General features: G+C 36.2%; 1 protein-coding gene across 50 annotated transcripts in view; it reads left to right on the forward strand.

Moving 5' to 3' along the window:
- Window positions 1-26,552, forward strand: part of RPS6KC1 (ribosomal protein S6 kinase C1) — a 212,996-nt gene extending 186,444 nt beyond the window's left edge. For 49 of the 50 annotated variants that reach the window (XM_077937596.1, XM_077937578.1, XM_077937607.1 and 46 more), the window contains 3 exons: window positions 13,421-13,503; window positions 14,573-14,668; window positions 25,603-26,552. In XM_077937596.1, coding sequence (XP_077793722.1) covers window positions 13,421-13,503; window positions 14,573-14,668; window positions 25,603-25,713 — 290 coding nt within the window. In that variant the 3' untranslated portion in view covers window positions 25,714-26,552. Of the gene's footprint in view, window positions 1-5,842; window positions 5,949-13,420; window positions 13,504-14,572; window positions 14,669-25,602 lie in introns of all 50 variants that reach the window. The other variant, XR_013395090.1, reaches the window with a different exon arrangement.
- The last annotated feature ends 301 nt before the right edge of the window (window positions 26,553-26,853 follow it).

Here is a 26,853-nt window from a genome sequence, read left to right on the forward strand (position 1 = left end):
AGCAAACATGAGAAATCTAATTTTAAGAATGTGAAATTGATAGGGAAAGCAAATAAATATAGATGTATATTTCAAAATAATAATGACATAACCAGGAGATACTACTTTTTTTCCTAAAACAGAAAGAAGGTGGCAGCAAGAGGGAACTATAGGAATAATTTTGAGTAAAATATTTATGGTTAATATTTAAATATTATGTTTCAGACAGTAACTGTTTTATTTACCCTTAAGCAAAACTTCAGCAATAGCTAGCTCTCTTATACATAGTATTTTAATGTTTTCCTTGAATGATTAACAAGTATGTTTAGTTCTTTGCCCTCAGTTTTTATCATCAGAAAAACCAAATCTGTTTCTTCTTCAGGAGAACCAGTTAATATTTCAGTTTGCCATAGAATAGTGACGCTTTTCCACTGAAGAAAATTTCTTGATACACTTCACCACTGTATATCCATGAAACTTGTAATATGAGTATAGAGTACAAGCAAAAAAGGCTTCAAGTTAATGTAAGTCTTACCTTGTCTAGGCAAGGCCCTTGTGGTGCAAAGAAGATCAAAGGATCACTTTAGGAGGACTTGGGGGTCTAGAACCCTGGAATCCATGGGCCAGTCACCATCACATCTCAGTTAAGGTTGCTCCATATTGAAAGAGACTGGTCTGAAATCATGAGTCTCCTATCAGGCCAGAATGTGATATGTCTCCAGTGGTGAGAATGAGACAAAGTAAGAGTGAAGAATTCAGTCCCTGTTATTTGGCATCTTAGCAACTGACCCATTAGCACATCCCAAGAGAAGTTCAATGAATTGATGTTTTGATACAGAAGAGGTGAAAAACAGTATCTCTGTACATTTCATAGTACGACCTGATATTTGGAGTGGAGGGTTTATGTCAAGCTTTAGATTAGATTATTAAAAGTAAGTTAATCTTAACCTTTTATTTACCCCAAACCTTTTTCTTGATGATCTTGGGGAAATTTCTTTTTCAGAAGAGGAACATGAGACTAGAGACTTATAAAGTATTAGCTACAGTGTAATGCTTTTTATTTTTCATATGTCAATTGACTTTCGTCAAACTATTCAGTAATTGGCCTTACCACTGCGTTATTATAAAGAAGAAAGTGAACTGTCTTTTGCCTCTGATGTTTAACAAAGATGTAATGCTGAGTCTCAAAACATTATATACCAGAGCAATTGACTAACTACTTTTATCAAATCATCAGTTTCTGTATCCCATAACATTTTATAAATTTTAATCTCCATTAGGTTACAAGGTCTTAGTCCTTCTAAGCAATTCTTCACAAATTCTTCCTTCAAATAAATGTTTTAAAATGCTAAGGTTTTAAAAAATGAGTGAGGATAAGGCAAGTAGGATTTCTGAAGCTCCTTTAATAGCAGTGCATGTAGCTCTCTGCCTAACACAGCAGCAGAGCGGCAGAGAGAGAGCAAGGGAGCGAGAGAGCTGTGCCTGCCATTCTCACAATTTTCAGTTAGCCTTTTTCTCATCAATCAACTGTAATGGCTTTGGTTGGGTAACACTATGACACCCGATGGCTCTTCAGAATGGAGTTGTGATATGATCAATGGAAAATGGAGCATGCTGTTAGTTTTTTCCTACTAGAAATACAGGGTGAGAGAGTAAGCAAGATTGTTTAGAGCTCAGAATTATAATTATAATCAGTCAACCAGAAGTCATGTGGTAGTTACTCATTTCTTATTTTATCTCACAAGAAAACCGTATAGTAATGATACCTGTAAACTCCCTTGAACAAGTATTCTTGGCTCTGGAGTGCTGAATCAAGTGGAATTAAGGCGTTTTGACCCAAGTTGTGCAGATAATTGCAGGGAAGCTCAGAACATGGTTGCCAGGTCACCACGACAACAAGAAATTCAGAGCTAGGTGGTGGGAGAAAAGTGGAGTTAGATATGTAGCCAAGCCTAGCCTGAACTAGCTGAGTGTGGTCCGCACTCAGGTCCAGTTCCCCGCAATACAGCAGGCCCAGGGGTTCAGGTAATTGAATTACCTAAAAGCCAGCTGAATAAATAATGAGGTGGTGGCAGGAAGCGAGGCTAGAGACCGAGGTGAGCCAAAACGAATGTGTGTAGGGTGGAGCAGCACCACATCTCCCCTGTCACCTTGCAGCACTGGGAGAAGAACGGGGCCCCAGCTGCTGCAGACTTCTCCCTCTGGACAGTGCCAGTCTCTGTCGCTGGTCTTCTTTGGATAATACGCTAATTAGAGTAATGTGATTCCAGGAACTTTCAAACAGTTCGTGTACCCTGCTCAACAAATACGGCATTTGAATAAGCAATTGAGTACAATGCTGGAGGACTTTATGGAATAGAGAATGGATAATTAGGCAGTCAGTGTTTTCTGAAATAGTATAAAATAAGAAAAAAGGAGCAAAATGCCCATTTGAAAGGATGGGCTAGGAAATGAAAATTCCAGGCTCTAGTTAGTCTGTCACCTAAGAATGAAGATCTGCCTCGGAAATGTGAGGCTGTAGGGAAGTTTCTTCTGTCTGACTTGACTCATTTCAAGTACAAGGCCCCTGTGAACAGCTTTGCATCTTTGAACTTGTAAACTTTAAGCTATTAAACTTTGATATTTTAGTTTATAACTATTAAAGGAGCATTCCAAACCTGGAATTAAAATGAAATCTTATTGTCATAGTTGCTATGGCTTTTAGTTTTGCTTTTGGTTGTAACATTTTCTATTGTCATATACAAAAACTTAAAAAAATTTGTCTCTATATTTAAAATAATACCCCGGCTAGGTAGCGTAGTTGTCCTACAATGCATGTAATAATGAATTTGTTTTTGATAACATTTAAAAAATATTTCTAATTGATACAAATGATCTCACCACCTCACCAGCCGGATAGAACCAGCTTACAAATTTGTGGCACATTTTATGGAATTAGGTGCCTAAATTCCTTTAATTAAACAGGAATAGAAAAAAACCCTGAGTTATCTCCCGGTTCTGTCTTCTTTATTCCCCCAGGGTTTTTCAGCTTTTTTTTTTTTTTTTTCCCGAGACAGAGTCTCGCTCGGTCACCCAGGCTAGAGTGCGATGGTGTGATCTCGGCTCACTGTAACCTCCACCTCCTAGGTTCAAGCAGTTCTCCTGCCTCAGTCTCCCAAGTAGCTGGGATTACAGGCGGCCACCACCATACCTGGCTAATTTTTTGTACTTTTAGTAAAGATGGAGTTTCACAAGTTGGCCAGGCTGGTCCTGAACTCCTGACCTCAGGTCATCCACCCACCTGGGCCTGCCAAAGTGCTGGGATTACAGACGTGAGCCACCATGCCCAGCCCAGCTTTCTTTTCTTGATGTAGCGCATGCCACCGGTGCCAGAGCAAACGGTACCATCCAGAGGCAGTCATTGTGCTTTGCATGGGGAGCACTGGAAGGTGTCCATTCCACCACCCGAGTTTAGGCTGCCTTCATCTCTTGCCTGGAATAGTGTAGTCAGCTGACTGGCCTCCACTCATCCTCTAATCTTTGTTTCTGCCTGCGGCTGAGTATGCTTTAGATAATGTTTTAAACTTTTTAACCTACAACTTGTAAAAGTGCAAAAGAACTTGATGTAGATCTGCATGCTCAATGGAACGTAAAGAAAACGAATGTGATGAGAGCTTTGGTGCTTTGAGTGCCTTGAATGGACAGTGCTACAAAATACAAGATTGATATATTTATTCAACAAACATTTATTAAATGCCTCCTGTGTCCCAGGCACTGTGCCTAGGAGCCAGAAATAAAAGACACAATTGGTATAATATTGACCGTTACTTTTGAAGATTTACATGAAAAGGAGTCTACCCAAACAGAAGAAATATACAGTTGGTTAACTAGGATGTTAATAGACCTTTATAGGTGAATAGTTGTATTTATAGAATGGTAATTTTCTGAGCTAACAAAAGACATGCTTAGCTGTCCCCCTTCCCACAGTTTAGTTCCATATATTGTTGGATACAAAAAATGCTTTCTTCTGTGTTTCTTTCTCTTTGCTCTTTAGTCATCAGCTGCAGTGGAAGACTAATGCTCAGCTCCTGCATAGAAAATCTTTATACACAGCAAGAGCTGGTGAGAGAAATTGACTAGGATTTTGTAATTCTAGTCCCTTTCAATTAGCAACAGATGCTGCAGGGAAAGATTGTCTGTATAGGAACACAGTACTAATGTTCCTGTGCCCTAGCTGACATGGAATGCTCATTGCAAAAGAAAGATGTTCTTTTCCTTGGTCAAAGTTGTCACCAATGACAGATTAGATTTTTTTAACCTTTCTCCTAAATCCATTTAATGAAGTCTGACTCCCTTAGAAGAAAGTTAAATTCTTGACCAATTGTAACAGCATTTCTAATTGAACACTTAAAGAATTTATAGAAAGTTTAGACATTCCAGCTTCCTTTCTGATAGAATAAAGGTATACATTGTGCTTAATTTTAAGGTTATAAGAATTTGCCTTTGTTCTTATGTTGTCTTATTTGTTCCTTATGGTTTTTTTTTTCCCCAAAAGAGAGCTTTGGAATCCTTACGGTCAAATATTTAAAGTGAACATTTTTATTATTTTGAGAAAAAGAATCCTGTGGCATTAGAAAACTATATTTACCTTTCACCTCCTTCCCTAGTGTATTTACTACTGATTATCATTTTAATGTATTGTGTGGATCTTGTGGCCTTAAGATTGGCCTGTCATTCTGATATTTGGATAAAGCATTATGTTACTTATGTGATAAATTCTTCCAGCATCTAACTATTGGTTTAATTTGAGTATTACATAAACACTTTATTTACAACGATTGCTGCTTTTTAACTAAATTTATGTGACTTCTTAATAACAGTTCCACAGTTGCTATAACTTTGAGAGTGAAAAGAAATGAGGCTTTTAAGATTCTATTCATTTAAAAAAGCCTAGTTAAGAAAAATAGTTTAAGAGTTCTAAATTACAATAGAATTTCTCTATAAGTGAAATTCTCTTCTAAGAAGATTCTGAACATACTGTATTTCCTTCTGTTTCATGGGGAGAGAAGATACCAACAACGGAGCATATTGCCAGAAGGAGGTTATGGACTTGTCTCTGGGAATTTTTGGAATGGGGATGGGTAACTATATTGTTAGTAAAGGTGAAGTGAAGAATTAGATGATTTATGTGGTTCTCCTTTAGTGGAAAAACCAGGGAACTGAGTCAAATGGCCTCACCAGTCTGATGGTGTGTCTTAACATGTATCTGTAAATGTGGAATATCAGATTCCCTTATTAAGCATTTTAACAGTGATGTCTTCTAAAGAAAAGCAATTCTGAATTTGGGATGTTGAAAGCCCCACAATTGCTTAAAATGCAAGATGCTTCATCTTTATAAAACTTTATGGAAACGTTTTTGTTTAAAGCTTGAGTTTAACTTGCAGTTTCTAGTTTTCTCAATTTTGTATACAATTTCCAGTATAGTGTTAGATCTGTCTTTGGTTATTTTTGCATCATGTCTGACAAATCTATGCAGTTTAAATTGTATAATCTTAAAAGGCAGTGCCTGTACCCTTAGATAAGCATACATCATGGAGCATACATCATGATTTTAGTATGTTGGAATCACATAGTCTCTCCAATGTCTTCCAAACTTCCTCAAGTCTGAGAGTATGTACTGTTCTTCTTTCCCTTCCTTTCTCATCGCTATATAGACATCTTATGGTTGAGTTCAAGCTTTCTGCTTTTTTGCTCCTTTACTTTTGGGTGCTAAGATTATTATAGTTGCACGTAGGGTAAACATTATTATTTTGGCTCTAAGAGGGAGACTTGGAAGACTCTGAATATCATAAGGACTATAAAACTTTGTTATTCTGTGTTTTAGCAAGCTCTTTGGCAATATGGGCTACCAAGACAGCATTATTTTTCTGAAAAATATCTTGGCTTATTGAAGAGTGTTCTATGAGGTGTTAAACATGAGTAAAGCAAAGGTAGGCAAAGCACATTTTATGTTGTGATATCTTTGTTTTATTTAATCTTGTTTATTCACTTGTGAAATATGATAGTTTGAATCATTAGTATGAATCAGTAAGATTCTGTGTTGTAGTTAGAGTATCAGAATACTGAAGTGAAAGTTCTAGAATTTGACTCAACAGTTTGCACATGTTTGATGTCCTTAAAAATTTATGGATGAGTTGAAATTTAATCAGGAACTGATTCTGTGTCTCCATTACATTAAAAGATGATAATGGTTAGATTTAGTGACCCTGATTCATTTCACTTACCACCAGGTAATTAGTCTTTTAGGGAAAGAGAGGAGTGGCTGTGTATAGAAAAGAGAAAAGGAAGAAGATTGAGGAATGCTTGCTCATCTTAGCATAATCCACTCTTTGGGCATCTTAGGTTAATGGAGGGAGAAGAAGTTATGAGAAAGGCTCATGAGTGCTTTTGAAAACACTTTCAGGATCATAAAATTACAGATTATAAGAGGTTGAAAGAATGTTAGAGGTCTGGCTGTTCTCATTTTCAGAGAAGCGTAGTGATATACTCAGCCAAGCTCAAACAGCAGCATAACCAGAGCCTTGGCAATACATCTGTTTGACTTAAGGATAAAAATCCAGGATTCTTTGATATCACCATCTCTTTTTGAGTTTTTATGGGAATAAACTGAGAAATTATTTTCTGAGGTAATAGTTTATTTTTCTCTGATCATGTTTCTTAATGCCCGTAGTGTGCCACTGCACTTGTGGAGAATAAGGATATTGTTTTACCAAGACTAGAAATTGCAATTATAGAATGTAGTGGTAGGGAATGGGGCATGCCCAGAAACTTAACACCTTGTGTTTTATAGGAAAAATGTTTTGAAAATTGGCACCAAAAAAAAAGTGTTAGAGTTTATCCTTTAAAATATTTTTCTAGGCCAAACGTGGTGGCTTATGCCTGTAATTCCAGCACTTTGGGAGGCCAAGGCAGGAGAATTACTTAAGCCTAGGAGTTTGAGACCAGCCTGAATAACATGGTGAAATCCTCTGTCTACAAAAAATAAAAATAAAAAAAATTAGTCAAGTGTGGTGGTGCATACCTGTGGTCCCAGGTACTTAGGAGGCTGAGGTGGGAGGATTGCCTGAGCCCAGGAGGTCGAGGCTGCAGTGAACCGTCATCCTGCCACTGCACTCCAGCCTAGGTGACAGAATGAGAACCTTAAAAAAAAAAAAAAGAAAAAACAAAATGTTTTTCTGCTTGTTTCCAGAGATTTTTCAAATTTGAGGTAGGAGTTAAAGGGGATTTCTCAGCTTCGCTGTGTTATTCTTTTAAAATAGCCTCAGAGACTTACATGATATTTCTTTTCATTCTCTACTTTTGATTTTAGGCACATATACCTGATGTTTGTAGTAACTATCATGTTGCTTTATATATAAATCAGTGTTGTTCGTTTATGCTTAGGTTTTTTTATATAGAGTTTGCAAGTAAAGTAGTTTTAGAGTAGTGGTCTTTGACAGCCACACAACCTCAGGTTTCTTTTTGGCAATATGGTTTCAGTGTATATCTTAAAATTTTTAATCTAAGAATTACTGATATTTAAGGATCTTAAAAGGGCAACCAAATAAAGTCCTTTGTTCTGATAATTGAATTTTTTTTTTCTGTTTTAACACCTATAAAGAAGAAATTCTACAAGTACTTACCTTCACCTGTTCTCATATTTAAGCTTCCTAGCTGTTAGGAAGTTCTTCTTTGTATCTTACCTAAATACAGCCTAAATACAGAACTCTTTGTCGTAGCTTAGAGTCATGTATGCAAATCAAGGACAGTTGGTCGTGATATCAATTTCACATTAATTAATGAATCCCTGCTTGATATAAAGTCATTTTGAACAGTTTCAAGCTGCACTGTTAAGGGGATGGATTTAAAAATTGTTAAATGTCTTCTTTTCTGGTTTCCATGAAAAACCAATTTACCTTTTTACAGTTCTTATCATTCTCTATTACTCCAATATGATTAAAGATGACATTCAGCCTAGCTGCCTTCATAGTTTCAAAAGCAGTTTTTCTTAGATGGGACCAGCAGTCTCCTTAGACCTAAGTGCTGTTAGAAAGCTGGACTAATCATATCCAAGAGGAGGCAAGAAAGAAAGTCAATGGGGAGGAAATGAAGCAGGCTGTCTGTGGAAGAGAGAAGAGATGAAGATCCAGGAAAGATGGAAAATGGGGAGTGACAGAGGTAGACTGTGGTTGACAGCACTAAAGTGTCTCCAACAGTTATCTCAGGTGCCACTTGGTGTCTTGGACTAGCCTAGCAAGCCCACTGAAGAGTGGGAATATAAGTAAACTTTGCAGGGGTGTCCAATCTTGTGGCTTCCCTGGGCCACACTGAAAGAAGAATTGTCTTGGGCCAAATAAAATACTCTAACACTAATGATAACTGATGAGCTAAAAAAAAAAAAAAAAGTCGCAAAAAAATCTCATCATGTTTTAAGAAAGTTTACAAATTGGCATTGGGCTGCATTCAGCCCACAGGCTGTGGGTCCACAGGCTTCCTCTAGGAGATTCTTAGGTCTCTTCCTGCTGTCTGTGTTGCCTCCCATTCAATTGGGGCTTATCAGACACTGTGGCAATCCGCATTTGGAGCAGTACATTGGTCGTTATTTACCTGTTAAGGACCCTGGCAGAAGATTACTTAGGGATTTCAAAGCAGCATAAAGCCTAGTTCTTAGACTCTGCAGTTGAGCAAGTTCACAGAAACCAATACAGGAATCCACCTTGTCTGTCTCAGGAAGTGCCTCTCAAATTTTTCTACTTATGTACTTGACTGTAGAGGTGATATGAAATGAGTATCTCAGGGGACCAGTGAAATAAGATTCTGAGGTTTCTTTGAAGTCTTTTTATCTTGCACATCCATGCAAATTTTACATTGTGTTCCATAATAGGTCTTATTTATTTTAAAAAATAGTAATTGTAAAACAATACTGCATCCCCTCCCCATATACAAGTCTTTGAGACTCAGGAATATGCAGTGTGCTTACCTTGTGGCTTCAAGAACACACTCCCCCTACGCCTCCCCACTAACACATTTCGTCTGGGGTGCATGTTCCCTGCAGTGGTGTGGAAAACAAACAAACATGTAGCTTTTGAGGATCTAGGCTACATTGTTGATGGCACTTTGGACCTTTTGCTGAATTTAAAGGGTACCTTTATAAATATGTTAGCCATTGATTAGACAGACCCATCTGGGCAATCCTCTGCTCAGTTTTAATGGGGAACCTCATGAGCAGAGACTTAAGAATGTGGCTTCAGTCTAGAGCTCCTTAGCACGTGTTACGAGACCCTATAAACCATCTCATTAATTTTTACATTTCTTGAACCTAACTGGATCAACTGTCCTGCTTCTTCCTGGACACATAAATACAATATTCTCTCCCAAAGTCACCATACCCAAATAAGTTCTTCCATAAGGTTGCTTAGAGATTGTAAATAATTCCTGTAAAGTGTTCAATACGGTTTCTTACATGTAGTGAACAGCCAGGAAACGGTAGCTGCTATATTATTATTGCTGCTATCATTATACAATGTGTACCTACTGTGAACAAAGCAGCATTATAAATGGAAAGTTTTTAAAACTGATGGCTGACAGATAACTTTGGATCTTGATGTAAACAGGTAAAACTTTTTTTTTTTTTTTTATATGGAGTCTTACTCTGTCGCCCAGGCTGGAGTCCAGTGGCGTGATCTTGGCTCACTGCAGCCCTTGCTTCCTGAGTTCAAGTGATTCTCCTGTCTCAGCCTCCTAAGTAGATAGGACTACAGGTGCGCACCACCACACCTGGCTAATTTTTGTATTTTTATTTTTTATTTATTTTTTGAGATGGAGTCATGCTCTGTTGCCCAGGCTGGAATGCAGTGGCGTGATCTCGGCTCACTGCAACCTTTGCCTCCTGGGTTCAAGCAATTCTCCTGCCTCGGCCTCCCGAGTAGCTGGGACTACAGGCGCCCACCACTATGCCTGACTAATTTTTTGTATTTTTGGTAAAGACAGGGTTTCACCATGTTAGCCAGGGTGGTCTCGATCTCCTGACCTCATGATCCGGCCTCCCAAGTGCTGGGATTACAGGCATGAGCCACCACACCCAGCCTATTTTTGTATTTTAGTAGAGATGGGGTTTCGCCATGTTGGCCAGGCTGGTCTCAAACTCCTGACTTCAGGTGATCCTTGTAATACTAAGAAGTATACACTGTTTGTGATATGATTTAAAAAAATGGAGTAAATGAAATTCTTGAACAAAATGATACTTAAGAAATAAAACCACTAACTAGGAGGAAAACTGATTATAGCTTCACATTATTTAACAATGTGGCCAAGGCATAGAATTTTGTGGAGGAATAGTGCCTAGTAGAGTGCTTAGTTTATGCTGCTTCATGTGTGTTGGTTGAATGAATTTGATGGGTTGATACCTTATTATGGAAGCCGAATTGTATATATATACCTGATTAAGCAAGAAATTTGAATGTTATCTAATGGTCAGTGAGAATTTTGAGCAGGGAAATGATGTCATTCATTGCTTGTTTTAGACTGGAAGGAAATGTACAAAAGGTTATATTTTATGACAGAACTATGATAAATTTCCCTTTTACTTTGCTAACATTTCTAAGAACACACACCCTTTATAAAGTCTAAGAGTACACTTCCAAAGGTGATAGTGGCTCCCTGTGAAATGGGAATGGGGGTGAGGGCAATGTATTTGCATCTGGGAGGGGTAGCATATGTACTTTGAAAGAGAGCATCCAGGGATATGTCCTTCATGAGTATCATTATTGTAGAGAATCCTTGAGTATCAAATCATAGAACTCCTAGAGCCCCTCAGCTCTAACCCTCATGTTATAGATGAGATCAAGCGAATTTCTTGACTCAACTCAGGACTCCTGATTCCTAGTTCATTGTTCTTTTTCATGCATTAAAGTTGTGGAAAAAACCATGCAGGTGAACAGAAGGGAGGATTGGTTTACGTAGTTTTGTCTTCCCTGCTCCAGAGTAACTTTTCCAGCGAGCCTCAATGTTTTCATATCATCTTGCTGTACTTTAAAAATTTAAAGATTTGTGTCAATTACATATTCATGTAGGTAATAAAAAAATCTCGCTGGCCGGGTGCAGTGGCTCATGCCTGTAATCCCAGCACTTTGGTAGGTCAAGGCGGGTAGATCGCCTTAGCTCAGGAGTTTGAGACTACACAGGGCACATGGTAAAACCCCGTGCCTACTAAAAATACAAAATAATTAACCGGGTGTGGTGGCGTGCAACTGTAGTCCCAGCTACTTGAGAGGCTGAGGCAGGAGAATCGCTTCAGCCCCAGAGGTGAAAGGTGCAGTGAGCCAAGATTGCGCTGCTGCACTCCAGCTTGGGCTACAGAGTGAGACTCCTTCTCAAAAAAAAAAAAAAAAAAAAATCTCACCACCGCAGAGGCAAATCAGTAAAACATCTTGTCATATTTTCTTACCAGTCTTTTTTCTAAATGTATACTTTAAAAATTAGAATTGTATTGTTTTACAGCTTTTAAAAAAGCTATTGTTTTATAGCTTTTTATATGTTTTTATATACAAACATTCACTTAAGTATATGTAGGTGTTTTTTTTATTTTATTTTTTGTTTTTTAATTTTTATTTATTTATTTATTTTTTTGAGATGGAGTTTCGCTCTTGTTGCCCAGGCTGGAGTGCAATGGCACAATCTCAGCTCACTGCAACCTCCGCCTCCCGGGTTCAAGTGATTCTCCTGCCTCAGCCTCCTGGGTAGCTGGGATTACAGGTGCTCGCCACCACACACGGCTAATTTTTATGTTTTTAGTAGAGATGGAGTTTTGCCATGTTGGCCAGGCTGGTCTTGAACTCCTGACCTCAGGTGATCCACCCGCTTCAGCCTCACAAAGTGCTGGGATTACAGGCGTGAGCCACCACGCCCAGCCCTATTTAAAATGGTTATGTAGTAGTTATCCATCATACAGATGTGCCACAACATATATAATTAAATCTCTATTGTTAGGTAGTTCTCAATTTTTCAAACAAGCAACTGTTTTATAAATGCAAAGAGTTCTAAGAACATTAGGAGACTTCGAGTCATTCACTTACTAGTTTGAATTAGTTAATAATCTGCTTTCTTTTTACTACCTAGTTGAGAGCAGCTAGTTGGAGAACGGAAACTGTGATTTGGCATGAAGCACTTTAGGAAGAGGGTGGGCTCAGAAAGGGCTGTGAAGGGGTAGAGTTCCATATAGGCTGTTTGAACCTCAGAAAAAGGGATATAGAAAAAGGTTGCTGAATGGAGTAATTTCAGTGTTTTGCATAGGAATGACTCTTTTTCTGGTCCATGTGACTTTTGCTTTAAGATCATTGCTCAAGCTATTTTGTAAGTTTGGGGTTCTCCCACACAAATAGATTGACTAAGCACTAGTTAAAAGGCTAGGCATCTGACTACCACTTACATGTTTTACTTTCCAAGTTCCAACCTAACTACTTATAAACTCGAAAATAGTTACGAATTGTGGGTTACCTATAGTCAAATGGTAGATTTTTTTTTTTTTTTTTACTCAGTTGGAAATGAAAGGGCAGGTATTGGCAAGGCTTAGGGACTAATTTAATGCCATTAGGAAAGCACAAGATAACTTAAGGGCTAAAAGCCTCAAAAAAAAAAAAAATGGTGAAATGAAGAGTTGTTGCTGATTGGTGCAGGAACCTGAAAGATGACACCTGAAAACTCAAATTACATTTCAGGAACTTGTGCTGGCGAGAGATAGGGATAACACAGATAAAAGTGTAATTTGTAGATACTCTAAAATCCTTTATCTTGGCCAATAGTTTCAGCCATGGCTTAAAATAATATATCTATCTGTACTTTAGCAAAATGGGTAGATTTGCATTTCACATGTTCCTCCTTTGGTTGAAAACAACTGATTACATAGGAAAGGGAAGATGATACTCTAAACTAGGTCTTCATTCTGCTACAATATGACATTGGACAGGGCATTTCATCTCTCTGCTTTCTAACCTGCAAGTAAAAGGATAATTAATATTGGTTTAGATAATTTTTAAAGTTTCTTTAGAACCTGAAGAATCTTTATTTCTGAAACAAAAATGTCACCCATGAGGTAGAATTGGCTATACTTTCTCAAATGTAAGAAATTAAGCAAAATGCTGATCTAGTAGGTTCACATAACTTTTAAGTAAAGCATCTTGAAGGTGTCCCTCTATCAACTGAAGAACAAATGTCTGAGTTTAATATATGACTGCATCAAAAAAAAAAAAAATGCAACCACAGTAGGTGACCAAAAGGATAAGTAACTTTCAGGAATTTTGAAAGCCCAGTAGTATTTAGTATATGCCCTCTCAGCATTAAAAAGGTCACCTTGCTAATACATGTTAATTTTGAAAGTTTAATTGACCTTTGGAATTTTAATATCAACCTTTTTTGGTGTGTTTAGAGGTTGGAGCAATCACTGAAGAAACTGAAGCCTGTGATTGGTGGAGTTTGGGTGCTGTCCTCTTTGAACTTCTCACTGGCAAGGTAAGCAGGGACCTGGACGTTTAATAAATTTACTCAGATGCTACCTTGATTTCAAATTGAGAACATTAGCCTTCACCCTTAGTTTTTAAATCAGGGACTAAGCAAGAAAAACTTTGATACCGAAAGCAGGTAGAGAAATGCAAGTTTATCAAGATTCCAGATTTTTTTTTAAAGTTGGATTGCATTACATTGAATAAATTGATGGTAAAATTATTTTATGTCACAATATTTCATAGTGAAATATGACTAAACCTTTTTCTTTTAATTTTCCATGATTCAGCTTTAACAGGGTCAAATCTGTAAGGTTTATGTAAGGATGTATTAAAATTCTCTGGATGTTTTAAACATCTTTGTCTGAAACCAGGAGGGAATTCTTATTTAAGAAAATTAATGTAGATATTAAAGTTAGCATTATCTTTTTCTCAGTACCATAAATTTTTCTTATCTGTTCTAGCTTAAGGACAGAAATTATACTCTCAGATGAATGACTTTTGAGTATAATGTTTGAGTTAGTAGACTTTAATAAAGTATTGTGCAGATTGCTTCCTGGGAAGAAAACAGAGGAAAGGAACAGTTACGCTTTTGTAAATAGTCATCTACCTACGTGTGTAGATAATACTGACCTAAGATTGTTGGAGAGTTTACAAATCACCTTTACATACATTTACACTGTAAAGCGCTATATATGTATGTAAAGTATTATGACTAACAAATTCTAAACTTTGAAGAGTTTTTAAAACATTAAAACATTTTAAAGGGATCAAATCCCTTTTTAGTTTTGTATAATTTAAGCATTTCTATAATATTCTGAGCCATTAATTTTATAACCAAGGACGATGGGACAGTAGCATAAGCTTATGATATGATCATGGTGATTGTCTTCATTTCAGTTAAAAGTTCTATAGGCTCATAGCCCTCATCCTAAACAGCTTAGGCGGCACTGTGTTGATTACTACACCTCCAGTTAAAATGGTTGTTGAGCTCTCTGTACTTGCTGTCCATAAATCCTATGATATAACAAAATACGATGTTATTTGGGATAAGAAGTGTGCCTGATTGATTGTTTCAGACTCTGGTTGAATGCCATCCAGCAGGAATAAATACTCACACTACTTTGAACATGCCAGAATGTGTCTCTGAAGAGGCTCGCTCACTCATTCAACAGGTAATTTAATTGACCTATTGGCCAGGTTTATCAACCATGCAGATTAGCAGAGCCCACACCTCCAAAACCTTAAAAAGAGATTAGTTTGGAGCAAGAAAAACCCATTTAACCTAAAACAAAGATGCATTCAGAATTAATACTGTATATTTTCAGGCTTTTGCTATCATCAAAGTATTGATTGGGTCAGAGAGTATAGTTAAAACTTCTTGGTATTAATTTTTTTTCCCAAAATTCAGGACTCACGTTTAGTCAATTCTGTATATTTGTATAACTCTGTGATTTGAGTATTGCTTTTAGCTTGTCTGGGGCTGCTCTAATTTTGCAGTTGCATTTTGTAACCTTCTATGAATGGCTGTTTTCAGTTTTTAATTCTTATTTATAAATTTACTCGGGTTATTTATAAAGCTACTCAGGTAGCTTAGGAGGGGCATATTAGAAAATCTTGTCAAGTTAGATACTTCATCATTGGTGGAACTTGGGCATTGGTGTCAATGATTACATTTCTGGTGGCTTTGAAGAAAGAGACCATTGATAATTAAAGTTCAGTATCCCAGAGAGAGGCTTGGAACTCCAGTGAGCTGCTTAGATTGATTCCCCATACTTAAATTACTCCTCTAGTTTTGTGTAGTGAATTTTGCTGAGTATATTGAGGGTTGTTAGTACTCTGGTGTGACAGGCCCATTGCTGGGCTATCAGCTGGAACAAGCAGGCCTGGGATCCTTATACTTTGATGAAAAATATAATGGAAAAAGTTATTTGAAAAAGATCAAGAGCTAAAATTATGTAATGAAACGTGGATTTTTTTTTTAAAAATCAGGGAAAACAAAAATTGAAAGAAAAGGCAGGGGAGCGTATATTAGGAAGATAATTAACTAGTATTCTCTTGAAGAGTGATTTTGCTTTCATTCAACAAATATTATATACAAGGCACAATGCTATAAACTACAAAGGTAAGACACGTAAATAACCATACCACATGGAAATTGATGAAGGCTGTCAAAGAGTTTTAAAAAATACTATGGCAAGTCAAAAGAAGGAGGCAGATATAATCAGTGGAATGGTAGTATTAGGGAAAGTTTTCGTGGAATGGACGCTACTTTTGCTGGGCCTTAGAATTTCAGCATGGCAAGGCAGGATGTGGGGAGAACAGTCTTGGTGGAATGAATGGTTTGAGCAAAGGCAAGGAAGGAGTCTGAAAGACCCAAGTTTAGGAAACAAAAGTTTGATTTATCTGGACTAGAGAGATAAGTAAAGATATGGGTAGTAGGTGAGCATAAAAAGATAAGTTGGAGTTCTCTTATGGGGTTCTATCATCACAAACACAAGAATAGAGTGATAATATTTAATTCATTAAAATTTGAGATTTGGCCGGGCACAGTGACTCATGCCTGTAATCCCAGCACTTTGGGAGGCCGAGGCGGGTGGATCACGAGGTCAGGAGATCGAGACCATCCTGGCTAACACAGTGAAACCCCGTCTCTACTAAAAATACAAAAAATTAGCCGGGTGTGGTGGTGGGTGCCTGTGGTCCCAGCTACTCAGGAGGCTGAGGCGGGAGAATGGCATGAACCTGGGAGGCGGAGCTTGCAGTGAGCCGAGATCACGCCACTGCACTCCAGCCTGGGTGACAGAGTGAGACTCTGTCTCAAAAAAAAAAAAAAAAAAAGAGATTTGGAGTTTGTGGAGAAGAGTAAAAGGTTTAGAGTTGTACTTCAGGAAGATTAATTTGCCCAGAGTATGTAAACTATAAAGAAACAATCAGGTTGGAAATGCTGAGATGAGAATACCTAGAGCACTTTAGATTAAGAGGTAATGAAGAGATACATAAAACATTTCATTCTAATGGGAAAAAAGAGCAGCTATTCATTTGATTTCATCTTATTTGTTGTGGCACGAGATAAATTCAAAGTATTTTTTAGTAAATAATTTAGGAAAGACTAGCAACTGCTATTTTTTTGTTTCTCTTCCTTAAAGAAGTAGTCGTTATTATCTAATACTAAAAATAGAATTCCCCATAATAAGTTATCAAGTTCTGCTTTTGTCTTTATTAGAAGTTATGTTGTAAAGGAATCTAGGCTTAAGGTATGGTAAGTCTCCAAACTCAGATATGTATAGCTTATATAGTAAATCAGCATTATGTCATTGGCCTGCCTAAGGAAACTACCACTCATGTTGAGGAAACATCATCAGGAAAGGGAAAAGGGGTCTCTTGGCATGATTAGCAATTTGTCATTTTGACTTTCCTTTTCCACTACCTCACAGGTCATAGAGGTCACTTTAAAAAAAAATCACAAAATGATTTATATGGAAATAATTCTACTTGGGGGAAATTTTCTCCTCTTTGGTCTTTAACTCCTTGCTTTCTTGTTAGATTTCATAATCCCCGTACCCCTGGTTCATTTATCTGTCCAAGTCAAGCGAATGGTGCCAAAGTAAACATAATTACATTTTAAATGCAATCTTAAAAAAAATTCCTCAGAGCATGTATGTGTGTGCTTTAGCATGTACATTAGTTAATTATGACGCAGTTGCTTGGTCAGTTTTAAGAAATTTTGTGAGGAAAAGACCAAAACAAATGTTTTGTGCCCTCATTGCTCAGCTCTGTTGCCTGTTCTTCAGGAGAAAGGAGGTTGGCAGCTGCTGTCTTGGATTCATTAACTTGAATGTGCCACTGGCTGACATTTTCTTAAGCAGTAGAATCTTTCTGTGACCTCTCTTGAGATGTATTATAGCCTTTAAAACAGCAGAATAAGCAAGATAGTCATGGTTAAAACAATTACACTTTTGCCTATAGATTTATACTTGCAATTGTATAGAGGAGTTCATGAACCAATTAAATTGACTTTAGTAAAAGTCAAAATATGAACCTTTAGAATTTCACATTTAAAGTAACATTTTAGAAAGAAACCAGTTGTTTATAATGAAGAAGAAAGAACTTACATGTTTATATGTTTCCTGAAATACTAAATATAATGCTGTCATTGCAGTTAATTCTTACAAATATTTGAAATGTTAGATTTATATTAAAATGTTTGATGCCTTCCACATTTCAGTCAGTAGACATAAATTGTCTGATTGTAAAAGTGGATTTGATACACGTAGGATATTCCTATGATGTTTGTTTTATAACAATAGCTTTTCTCTTAACAAATCGTAGCAACTACTAATATAAAAATTATTTGAGCAATTAGGTTTAATAAACAGTGTAGTATGGTTCAGTTTGAGTGCTAGACATAATTTCAAGTAAAAGACTGTTAGTATAGTCTTTTGAAGTGTATGCTTCATTCCCCTTATGGATTTAGTTATACCCAAGTGAAGTAATAGATTCTTAGCATTTGCAGATCTCACTTTCATGAGGCAGTGTAATGTTGTTAAGGCATGGATTCTGGAATCAGAATGCTTGAATTCAAATCTTGTCTTTGCCACTTACTACCTGTTTGATCTTAAACAAATTACTTAATTCCCCTTTTCTTATCTATAAAATAGAGATAATAGTAGCTATTCATAGAGTTGTGAGTTAAATGAGTTAACCTGTCATAACCACTTAGAATAATACCTGGCATGTGGTAAATGTCGTGTATATCTTTGTTAGCATTACTGATGGGACAGTGAGGAACATTCATGACACAGTAATTTGCAATTTGATGAAGCATATATTGGAATTATAGGGCTGCTAATGAAGAATGAGGCTACTGCTATTGGCATAGGTCAACAAAATTCTAAAAAAGTAGTGGACTGGCATATAATAGCAAACAATTGATACTTATCATGCAAATAATTAAATTAATCATGAATGAAAGAAAAATTAGAAATAATGAAAAAGAAAGAGAAGAAATAGAAGTTTTGGTTAACGTCCAAGAGTGGAATTTCCTGTATATTGGACTACAAATATTGTAAATAAATAATTTAATATTTCAGTTGCACTTGACTACATTCTGTGGAAAAAAATATTTACTGTGAGTATTCTTAAATTTGAGTGGCTGTGGCTTCATAAGTTAGTTGGCAGAGTTTCTTTCCCCCAGAAAGTATGAAATTAGACAGATTTGGTGAAAAACCTATCATTTCAGTGCTCTGGAAATGGATCAAAGGATACAACAATCCGAAAGGTATTTATGCTTAAAAAATAGCTGAACTGGCCAGGCACGGTGGCTCACGCCTGTGATCCCAGCACTTTGGGAGGCTGAGGTGGATGAATCACCTGAGGTCAGGAATTTGAGACCAGGCTAATATGGTGAAACCCTGTCTCTACTAAAAATACAAAAATTAGCTGGGCATGGTGGTGGATGCCTGTAGTCCCAGGTACTCGGGAGGCTGAGACAGGAGAATTGCTTGAACCTGGGAGGTAGAGGTTGCAGTTGGTGGATGCCTGTAGTCCCAGGTACTCGGGAGGCTGAGACAGGAGAATTGCTTGAACCTGGGAGGTAGAGGTTGCAGTGAGCCTAGATCGTGCCACTGCACTCCAGCCTGGGCAACAGAGTGTGGCTGTGTCTCAAACAAACAAACGAAAAACAGCTGAACTCTGGGAAAGAAGAGTGGGGACTCTTGACTCAGGGCTGCTTTCAATCTCCCCTTCCTGCTTGATCAGGTGCAAAGGTTTTGCCAGGGTGGGGTAAACCATGAGGACTGATCCTGAGGCTGCATAAATGTGCACAGGAACAGGGAATGGGCCCAGCAGAAAGTAAAATCCAGGGCAGATGTGGTTTTGTGGCCTAAACTTTGAGTGTGTTCTCCTATGCATTGACAGAGAACAGAAGCTTGAAGGGCTGAGATATTTGAATACAACCTCTGTTCAGTCATTGGTTGACCCATAAGCTATGCAGACACAGGGGTGACCCTGAGAAAGCCAGCTTTAAAAAGAAAAAAAAATGTGGAAAGTTGTCAGCAGCTGCACATTACAGTGCAGTGAGTGGGAAGGGAACTTAGCAACTTTACAGATCTAACTGAAACAAGTTACCAAACAAAGAACAAACAATCCAACAGCAATGTTAAACTTCATGGGGAAAAAATCAGACTCTAGAGTTGCTAAAATATGCTATCTAAAATGTCCTGTTTTCAGTGAAGTGTAATGTAAGACATACACAAACAAAAATATATGTCCCATATTCAGAAAAAAAAAAAAGCAATCAGGAGAAATTGTCTCCGAGTGTACGCAGACAATGGATTTACAAAGACTTTAAAGCAGCTATTGTAAATATTTCCAAAGAACAAAATGAAACTGTGTTTAAATAATTAAATAAGTGACAAAAATGAATCAACAAAGAGATTCTGTAATAAGGAGAAAGTATATTTTAAAAAAACAGAACTAAGTAGAAGTCACAAGTTGAAAAATACAATAACTGACATGAAAAATTCACTAGAAAAAAAAGAAGTAGCTAACAGCAAATTTGAGATAGAAGAAGAAAGAATAAATGAACTTAAATTAATAGAAATTATTGAATCAGAAAAATAGACATAAAAATTGGAAAAAATGAACAGACTATAGAAATCTGTAAGACAATAGCAAATGTACCAGTATACATATAATGATAGTTCCAGACGGAGAGGAGAAAGGGAAAGGGACAGCAAAAAGAAATAATGGCTAAAACTTTCTAGATTTGATGAAAAGAATTAACTTACACATCCAAGAAACTCAACAGACCCTATGTAGGAAAATACAAAGAGGTCTACACTTAGACATATTTAGACATATCCACACTTAACCAAATTGTTGAAAGACAAAAACAAGAAAATTTTGGAAGCAGTAAAAGGAAAATAACTTACATAGAAGGAAGCATTAATGTCTAACTAATTATCAAAACATGGAGGACAGAAGATTATTTAGAGTGACACAAAGTGCTGAAATCAAGAAGCAGCAGTAAACCAAGAATTCAGCAACATTATCCTTCAAAAATGAAGGTGCATAAAGACATTCCCAAATACAGAAAGACTGGGAGGGTTTATTGCTAGTGGAATTGCCTTACAAGAAATACCATAGGAATTCCTTCAGGGTGGAAAGAAATGACGCCAGGTAGTAACGTAAGTCCAAGGAGGAAATGAGGAACACTGAAAATTGTAGATATGAGTTCATAGAAAAGACACTATATATATATATATATATATATATATATATATATATATATATATATATATATATATACACCTACATGCAATTTTATCTTTTAAATAAAATATATATATACACACACATATATATATATACATTGTCTATTAGTAAATTGTCTGTTTTTCCTTTCAATTCAGTTCAATTTTGTTTCCTATATTTTGAGGCCATTAGTGCATGTACATTTGTAATTGTTACAGCTACTCATGTACTATCACTATGAAACATTTGTCAGTCCCTATCTTACTATTAAGATAGATAGTAGATCTGCCTTAATACCCATTTTGTCTGATATTTAATATTGCCACTCCAGCTCTTCTGTGGTTACTGTTGGTATGGTTTATCCTTTTCCATCCTTTGTCTTTCAATCTGTTCGTGTTTTTTAATTTAAGGTGTGTCTCTCACACACAGAAGATCCACCTTAAGGGAATCGGTCTTTGGTTTGGCATGCTTAGATATTCGCTTTATTGACATGGTGGGTTTATATTTGCTATTTTGCTACTTGTTCTAGATTTACTGTCTTATTTGTTCCTCCTTTACTGCCTTCTTTTGTGTTAAATGCTTTTGCTGTACCATTTAGTTTCTCTACTAATTTTCTTTTTTGTTTTTAGGGTTTCTTTTTTATTTTAGTGGTTGCTACAATATGCATCTTATCACTTAATACATCACTTATCTTATAAGATCATTTACTTCAAAATAATAGTAACTTTAATTTAGCAAAAGGTAGAAACTTTGCTCCACCATAGCCCCCTTCCTTTGTCTATTATTGTCATAAATATTTAGATATTGTTTCTATATGTGTTAAACCCAATAGCATGGTTTTGTAATTCTTGCTACATGCAATTTTATGTCTTTTAAATAAAAAATATGTACATGTATATATATACATGCAATTTTGTCTTTTCAATAAAATATATATACACATACATATATACATACATTTTATGTCTTTTAAATAAAATATATATACACATACACATATATACATATGTATGTATACATATACATTTGTATGTGTGTATTTATTTAAAAGACAATTGCATTTATATATTTTATTTAAAAGTTGTAAAATTGCATGTGTATATATACATGTATATATATATTATTTAAAAGACATAAAATTGCCTGTAGCAACAATTATAAAACCATGCTATTGGGTTTAGCACACATAGAAGCAATATCTAAATATTTATGACGATAATAGACAAAGGAAGGGGGCTATGGTGGAGCAAAGTTTCTGCCTTTTGCTAAATTAAAGTTACTACTGTTTTGAAGTAGATAAATGATCTTATAAGTGATATATTAAGTGATAAGATACATATTGTAGGGATACAGCAACCACTAAAAAAAACAAAAATCCTAAAAACAGAAAAGAAAGTAGAGAAACTAAAATGGTACAGCAAAAAGCATTTAACACAAAAGAAGGCAGTAAAGGAAGAACAAATAAGACAGTAAATCTAGGAAACAAGTAGCAAAATAGCAAATATAAACCCACCATGTCAATAAAGTGAATATCTAAACATGCCAAACCAAAGGCAAATTCCATTAAGTTGGATCTTCTGTGTGTGAGAGACACACCTTAAATTAAAAAACACGAACAGATTGAAAGACAAAGGATGGAAAAGGATAAACCATACCAACAGTAACCACAGAAGAGCTGGATTGGCAATATTAAATATCAGACAAAATGGATATTAAGATAGATTTACTAGGGACTGACAAATGTTTCATAGTGATAGTACATGGGTAGCTGTAACAATTACAAATGTATATGCACTAATAACGGCCTTAAAATGTAGAAAACAAAATTGAACTGAATTGAAAGGAAAAGCAGACAATTTAGCAATAGTAAGTGGAGGCTCAATACTCCATTCTCCATGGTTTATAGAAACCTAGCAAGGACATTGAAGACTCGAACAAGCTGTAACTGACATGTATAGAACACTTCACCCAGTGACTGCAGAACACACATTCTTATCAAGTACACACAAAACAATCTCCAAGAAAGATCACATGCTAGGCCATAAAACAAGTTTTAGCATTTAAAGGGATTGAATTCATACAATGTATTCTGAATTACATTGTACACTGATTATAATCACCATAACAATCAAAGTAGAAATCAACAATAGGAGGAGATCTGCTAAATCCACAAATATTTGAAAATTAAACCGTATGCTTCTAAGTTTTGTATGAGTTAAAGAAGAAATATCAAGAAAAACTAAAAAAAGTTTTAAATGGAACGAAAAGGAAAACACAATATATCAAAATGTATAGGATGCAGCTAAATCAATTCTTGAGGGAAATTTATGGCTTTAAATGACTATATCAGGGGAAAAAAAGGAAGGTTTCAAATCAAAATCTTAGCTTGCACCGTAAGAAACAATGAAACAAAGCTAGATGTGTTGTGTGCTCCTGTAGTCCCAGCTACTTGGGAGGCTGAGGTGTGAGGATCACTTGAGTTCAGGAGTTCAAGACCAGCCTGGGCAACATGGTAAGACCCTGTCTCTACATTTAAAAAAAGAAAGAAACTATGAAAAGAAGCTGTAAAAACCAAAGTAAATCCAAAGGAAGCAGAAATCAGTAAGATAGAGAACAGAAGAATAAGAGAAAAATTAAAACCACAAGGTAGTTCTTTGCAAAGATCAGCAAAATTGGGAAACCTTTAGCTGGTTCCAAACTGTGCATAAAAAGGCAAAGGACCTATAATGTCCAAAACAATTTTGCAAGAGAACAAAGTTGGAGGACTTACGCTACCTGATTTCCACACTAACTGTAAAGCCACCATAGTTTTAAGACCACAGTGTTTTTCTAACAAATGGCACTGGGAAATTGAATATACACATGCTACAAACAAAATGAACTTAGACCCTTCATATTATTTGCAAAAGTTAACTCAAAATAGATCGTATATTTGTATATAAGAGTTAAAGCCATAACAATTGTAGAAGAAAACAAAGGAGAAAATCTTTGGTGTTGGGTTAGGCAAAGAAGTATTAGATGTGATACCAAAAGCGTGGTCCATAAAAGGAAAAGTTGATAAAGTAGATTTCCTTAAAATTAAAAACTTGTGTATTCAAAAGTCACCATTAAGAAAATGAAGACAATAGGGAAGGTGTGGTGGCTTATGCCTGTAATCCCAGCACTTTGGGAGGCCATGGTAGGAGAACCTCTTGAGCCCAGAAGTTTGCGACTAGCCTTGACAACATAGCGAGACCCCGCCTCTATGAATAAATAATAAAAATATAAAAATTTTAAAGAAGGAAAATGAAGACAAGTCACAGACTGGGAGAAAATAGTTGCAAATCATTTATCTGATAAGGGACTTATATTCAGAATATATAAAGAACTCTTATAATTCAGTAAGACAGACAATTCAGTTTTAAAATGGGCGGAAAGTTAGATATTTCACCCAGAAAGCTATTTGAATGGCTAACGAGCACATGAAAAGATGCTCAACATTATTAGTTGTTAGGGGATATAAATTAAAACCATAATAAGAAACTACTAATATCAAGAGAAGGGCTGTTATCAAAATGACAGTACCAAGAGCTGAGGATGTAGAGAAACTGAAATCCTCAAACTTAAATGTTTGTGAGAATGTAAGATGGTACAACTACTTTAGAAAAGTTTGGAAATTTTATAAAAAGTTAAACATAAGCTCATTCTGTGACCCAGCAATTCTACTTCTAGGAATGTAACCAAGAAAAATGAAAATATATGTCTACACAAAGACATGTACATGAATGTTAATAGCAACATTATTCATTATAGCCCCAAACTGGAAAGTCCAAGTATCTAAAAACTAGTGAATGGATTAATGAAATGTGGTACATCTAAACAATGGAATACTAAGAAAAAGGAGTGGACTGTTGATACTTGCTACAATGTGGATGGATCTCAGAAACATAATGATGGGTGAAAGAAGGCAGCAGCAAAAGACTACATATTTTATGATTTCAATTATATGAAATGTTCAGAAAGGGCAACTTTATAGAGAAAAAAGGCAGGTCAGTGGTTGCTGAGGGCTGGGGATGGGAGTGGGGATTAACTGTAGATGGCATGAGGAAGCTTTTTAGGGTAATCAAAATGTTCTAAAACTGGATTGTGGTGCTAGTTGCACAACTCAAAATTTACTAAAAGTCTTCAGATTGTACACTTTATAAGGGGTGAATTTTATGCTATATAAATTATCCCTCAGTAAAGTTAACACAAAAATTTGACATTATTAAACCACAAAATTTTTTTACGTATTTTACACTCGTGTCCTATTTCTGAAGAAACCAAAACTTGTTTCATTCATTAGATTAAATTATTTCCTTTGTGTCAACTATGCCAAAGACTAGTAATTTTGGAATACTAAAAAGCATATTCACACTTAGGTAAAGTTTAGTCTCAACACATACATAGTTCATTAGGGATCGAAAGATTTACTGTGCTTCCCAAATTTTCTAATCATGGAGGAAGTAACTGGCTATCTCAGAATCTAGTGTAGTATCTAGTTAATGTCATGGTGTACTTTTGGGGTAGGAAATTGATAGGTATAGCTATCCTATTATGCTCTATGAGGATGAGGGAAACAAAGGAAGTTACTCAAGGCCATGTTTCCCATCAGTTGAAAAGCCATAAACTCAGTTCAGGTGTCTCTCACACCCCACAGCTAGAGTGGTATTAGATATAGCTCCCTTTCAAGAAAACATGGTCACTTGGGTATTAATCAAGACTTTGTTACCAGGGTTGAATTTAGAAGTTGTTTCCTTTCAAATACTGGTTTTCCTTTGATTTGCCAGTTGGATTCCTGTTACTCACTAAATCTATCTTTTTTTTTTTTTAGCTCTTGCAGTTCAATCCTCTGGAACGACTTGGTGCTGGAGTTGCTGGTGTTGAAGATATCAAATCTCATCCATTCTTTACCCCTGTGGATTGGGCAGAACTGATGAGATGAATGTAATGCAGGGTTAGCTTCACACATTCTGAGCACCTCCGTGACAGGCATCTCCAGCACTGAGGCACCTCTGCCTCACAGTCACTTATGGAGCACCAAAGCATTTGGATAAAGACCGTTATAGGAAATGGGGGGGTGGGGGGAATGACTGAAAGAGAACAATTTGTTTACAATTACAAGATATTAGCTGATTTTGCCAGGGGCTGTTATATACATACCTGCAACCAAGGTGTGATCTGAATTTAGTCCACATTCAGTGTTGCAGATGAGTTGTAAAGCCAACCGAAAGAGTTCCTTCAAGAAATTCTTCTGATAGGAAGCTGTAAGTGTGGAATGAAGTTTTACTTGAAAGGACCTTTACGTGGCAGCTAACAGTGCTTTTTGCTGACCAGGATTGGTTTATATGATTAAATTAATATTTGCTTAATAATACACTAAAAGTACTTCATGAACAGCGTCATCAGCGCAACTTAAAAGTGAGAAAAATAGGATATACATATAATTTCTGACGGAAAACCTGTACCCTGATGCTGTATAATTAATGTATGTTGAATGTGGTCCCAGATTATTTCTGTGGGAAGACACTCCATGTTGTCAGCTTTGTACTCTTGGTTGGTACTGCTTATTTAGAGAAGGGTTCATATAAACACTCTGTGTCTTCAACAGCATCTTTCTTTCCCCGTCTTTCCATTTTCTGCACCCTCTGCTTGTTCCCTCATATTCTGTTCTTCTGACTCCTGCTAACACACATGCAACAAAAAAGGGAAGGAAGTGCTTATTTCCCCAGATTGTGTAAGGACTAAGAAATCATGATGTCAAATAAACATGGTGAAACATTAGATCTCTTCTTCATTTAATAACCCTCCCCCCTTGTTTTTCTTAAAGAAATGCCTCCATTCCTTTCCTTGTGAAATATTATCAGTTTCTACCATTGCTTCTCATGCTTGACTTTGTTTTACTTTTTGGCTTGGTATACTAAGAAGCAAAGGATCTCATCTAAATGGAATTGAATGGCAGTCCTAGTTTGTTACTTTGGTGATGAGATTTTCAGATTTGAACTAATCTATTTGACATGATTGTAGAAGGAATGTAAGTATTCACACATCTCCAAACATTTGTATTTGTTACTTCTTTTTGTTG

Source organism: Macaca mulatta, chromosome 1 (assembly GCF_049350105.2).
Source record: "Macaca mulatta isolate MMU2019108-1 chromosome 1, T2T-MMU8v2.0, whole genome shotgun sequence".
In the NCBI taxonomy this organism is placed as follows: Eukaryota; Metazoa; Chordata; class Mammalia; order Primates; family Cercopithecidae; genus Macaca; species Macaca mulatta.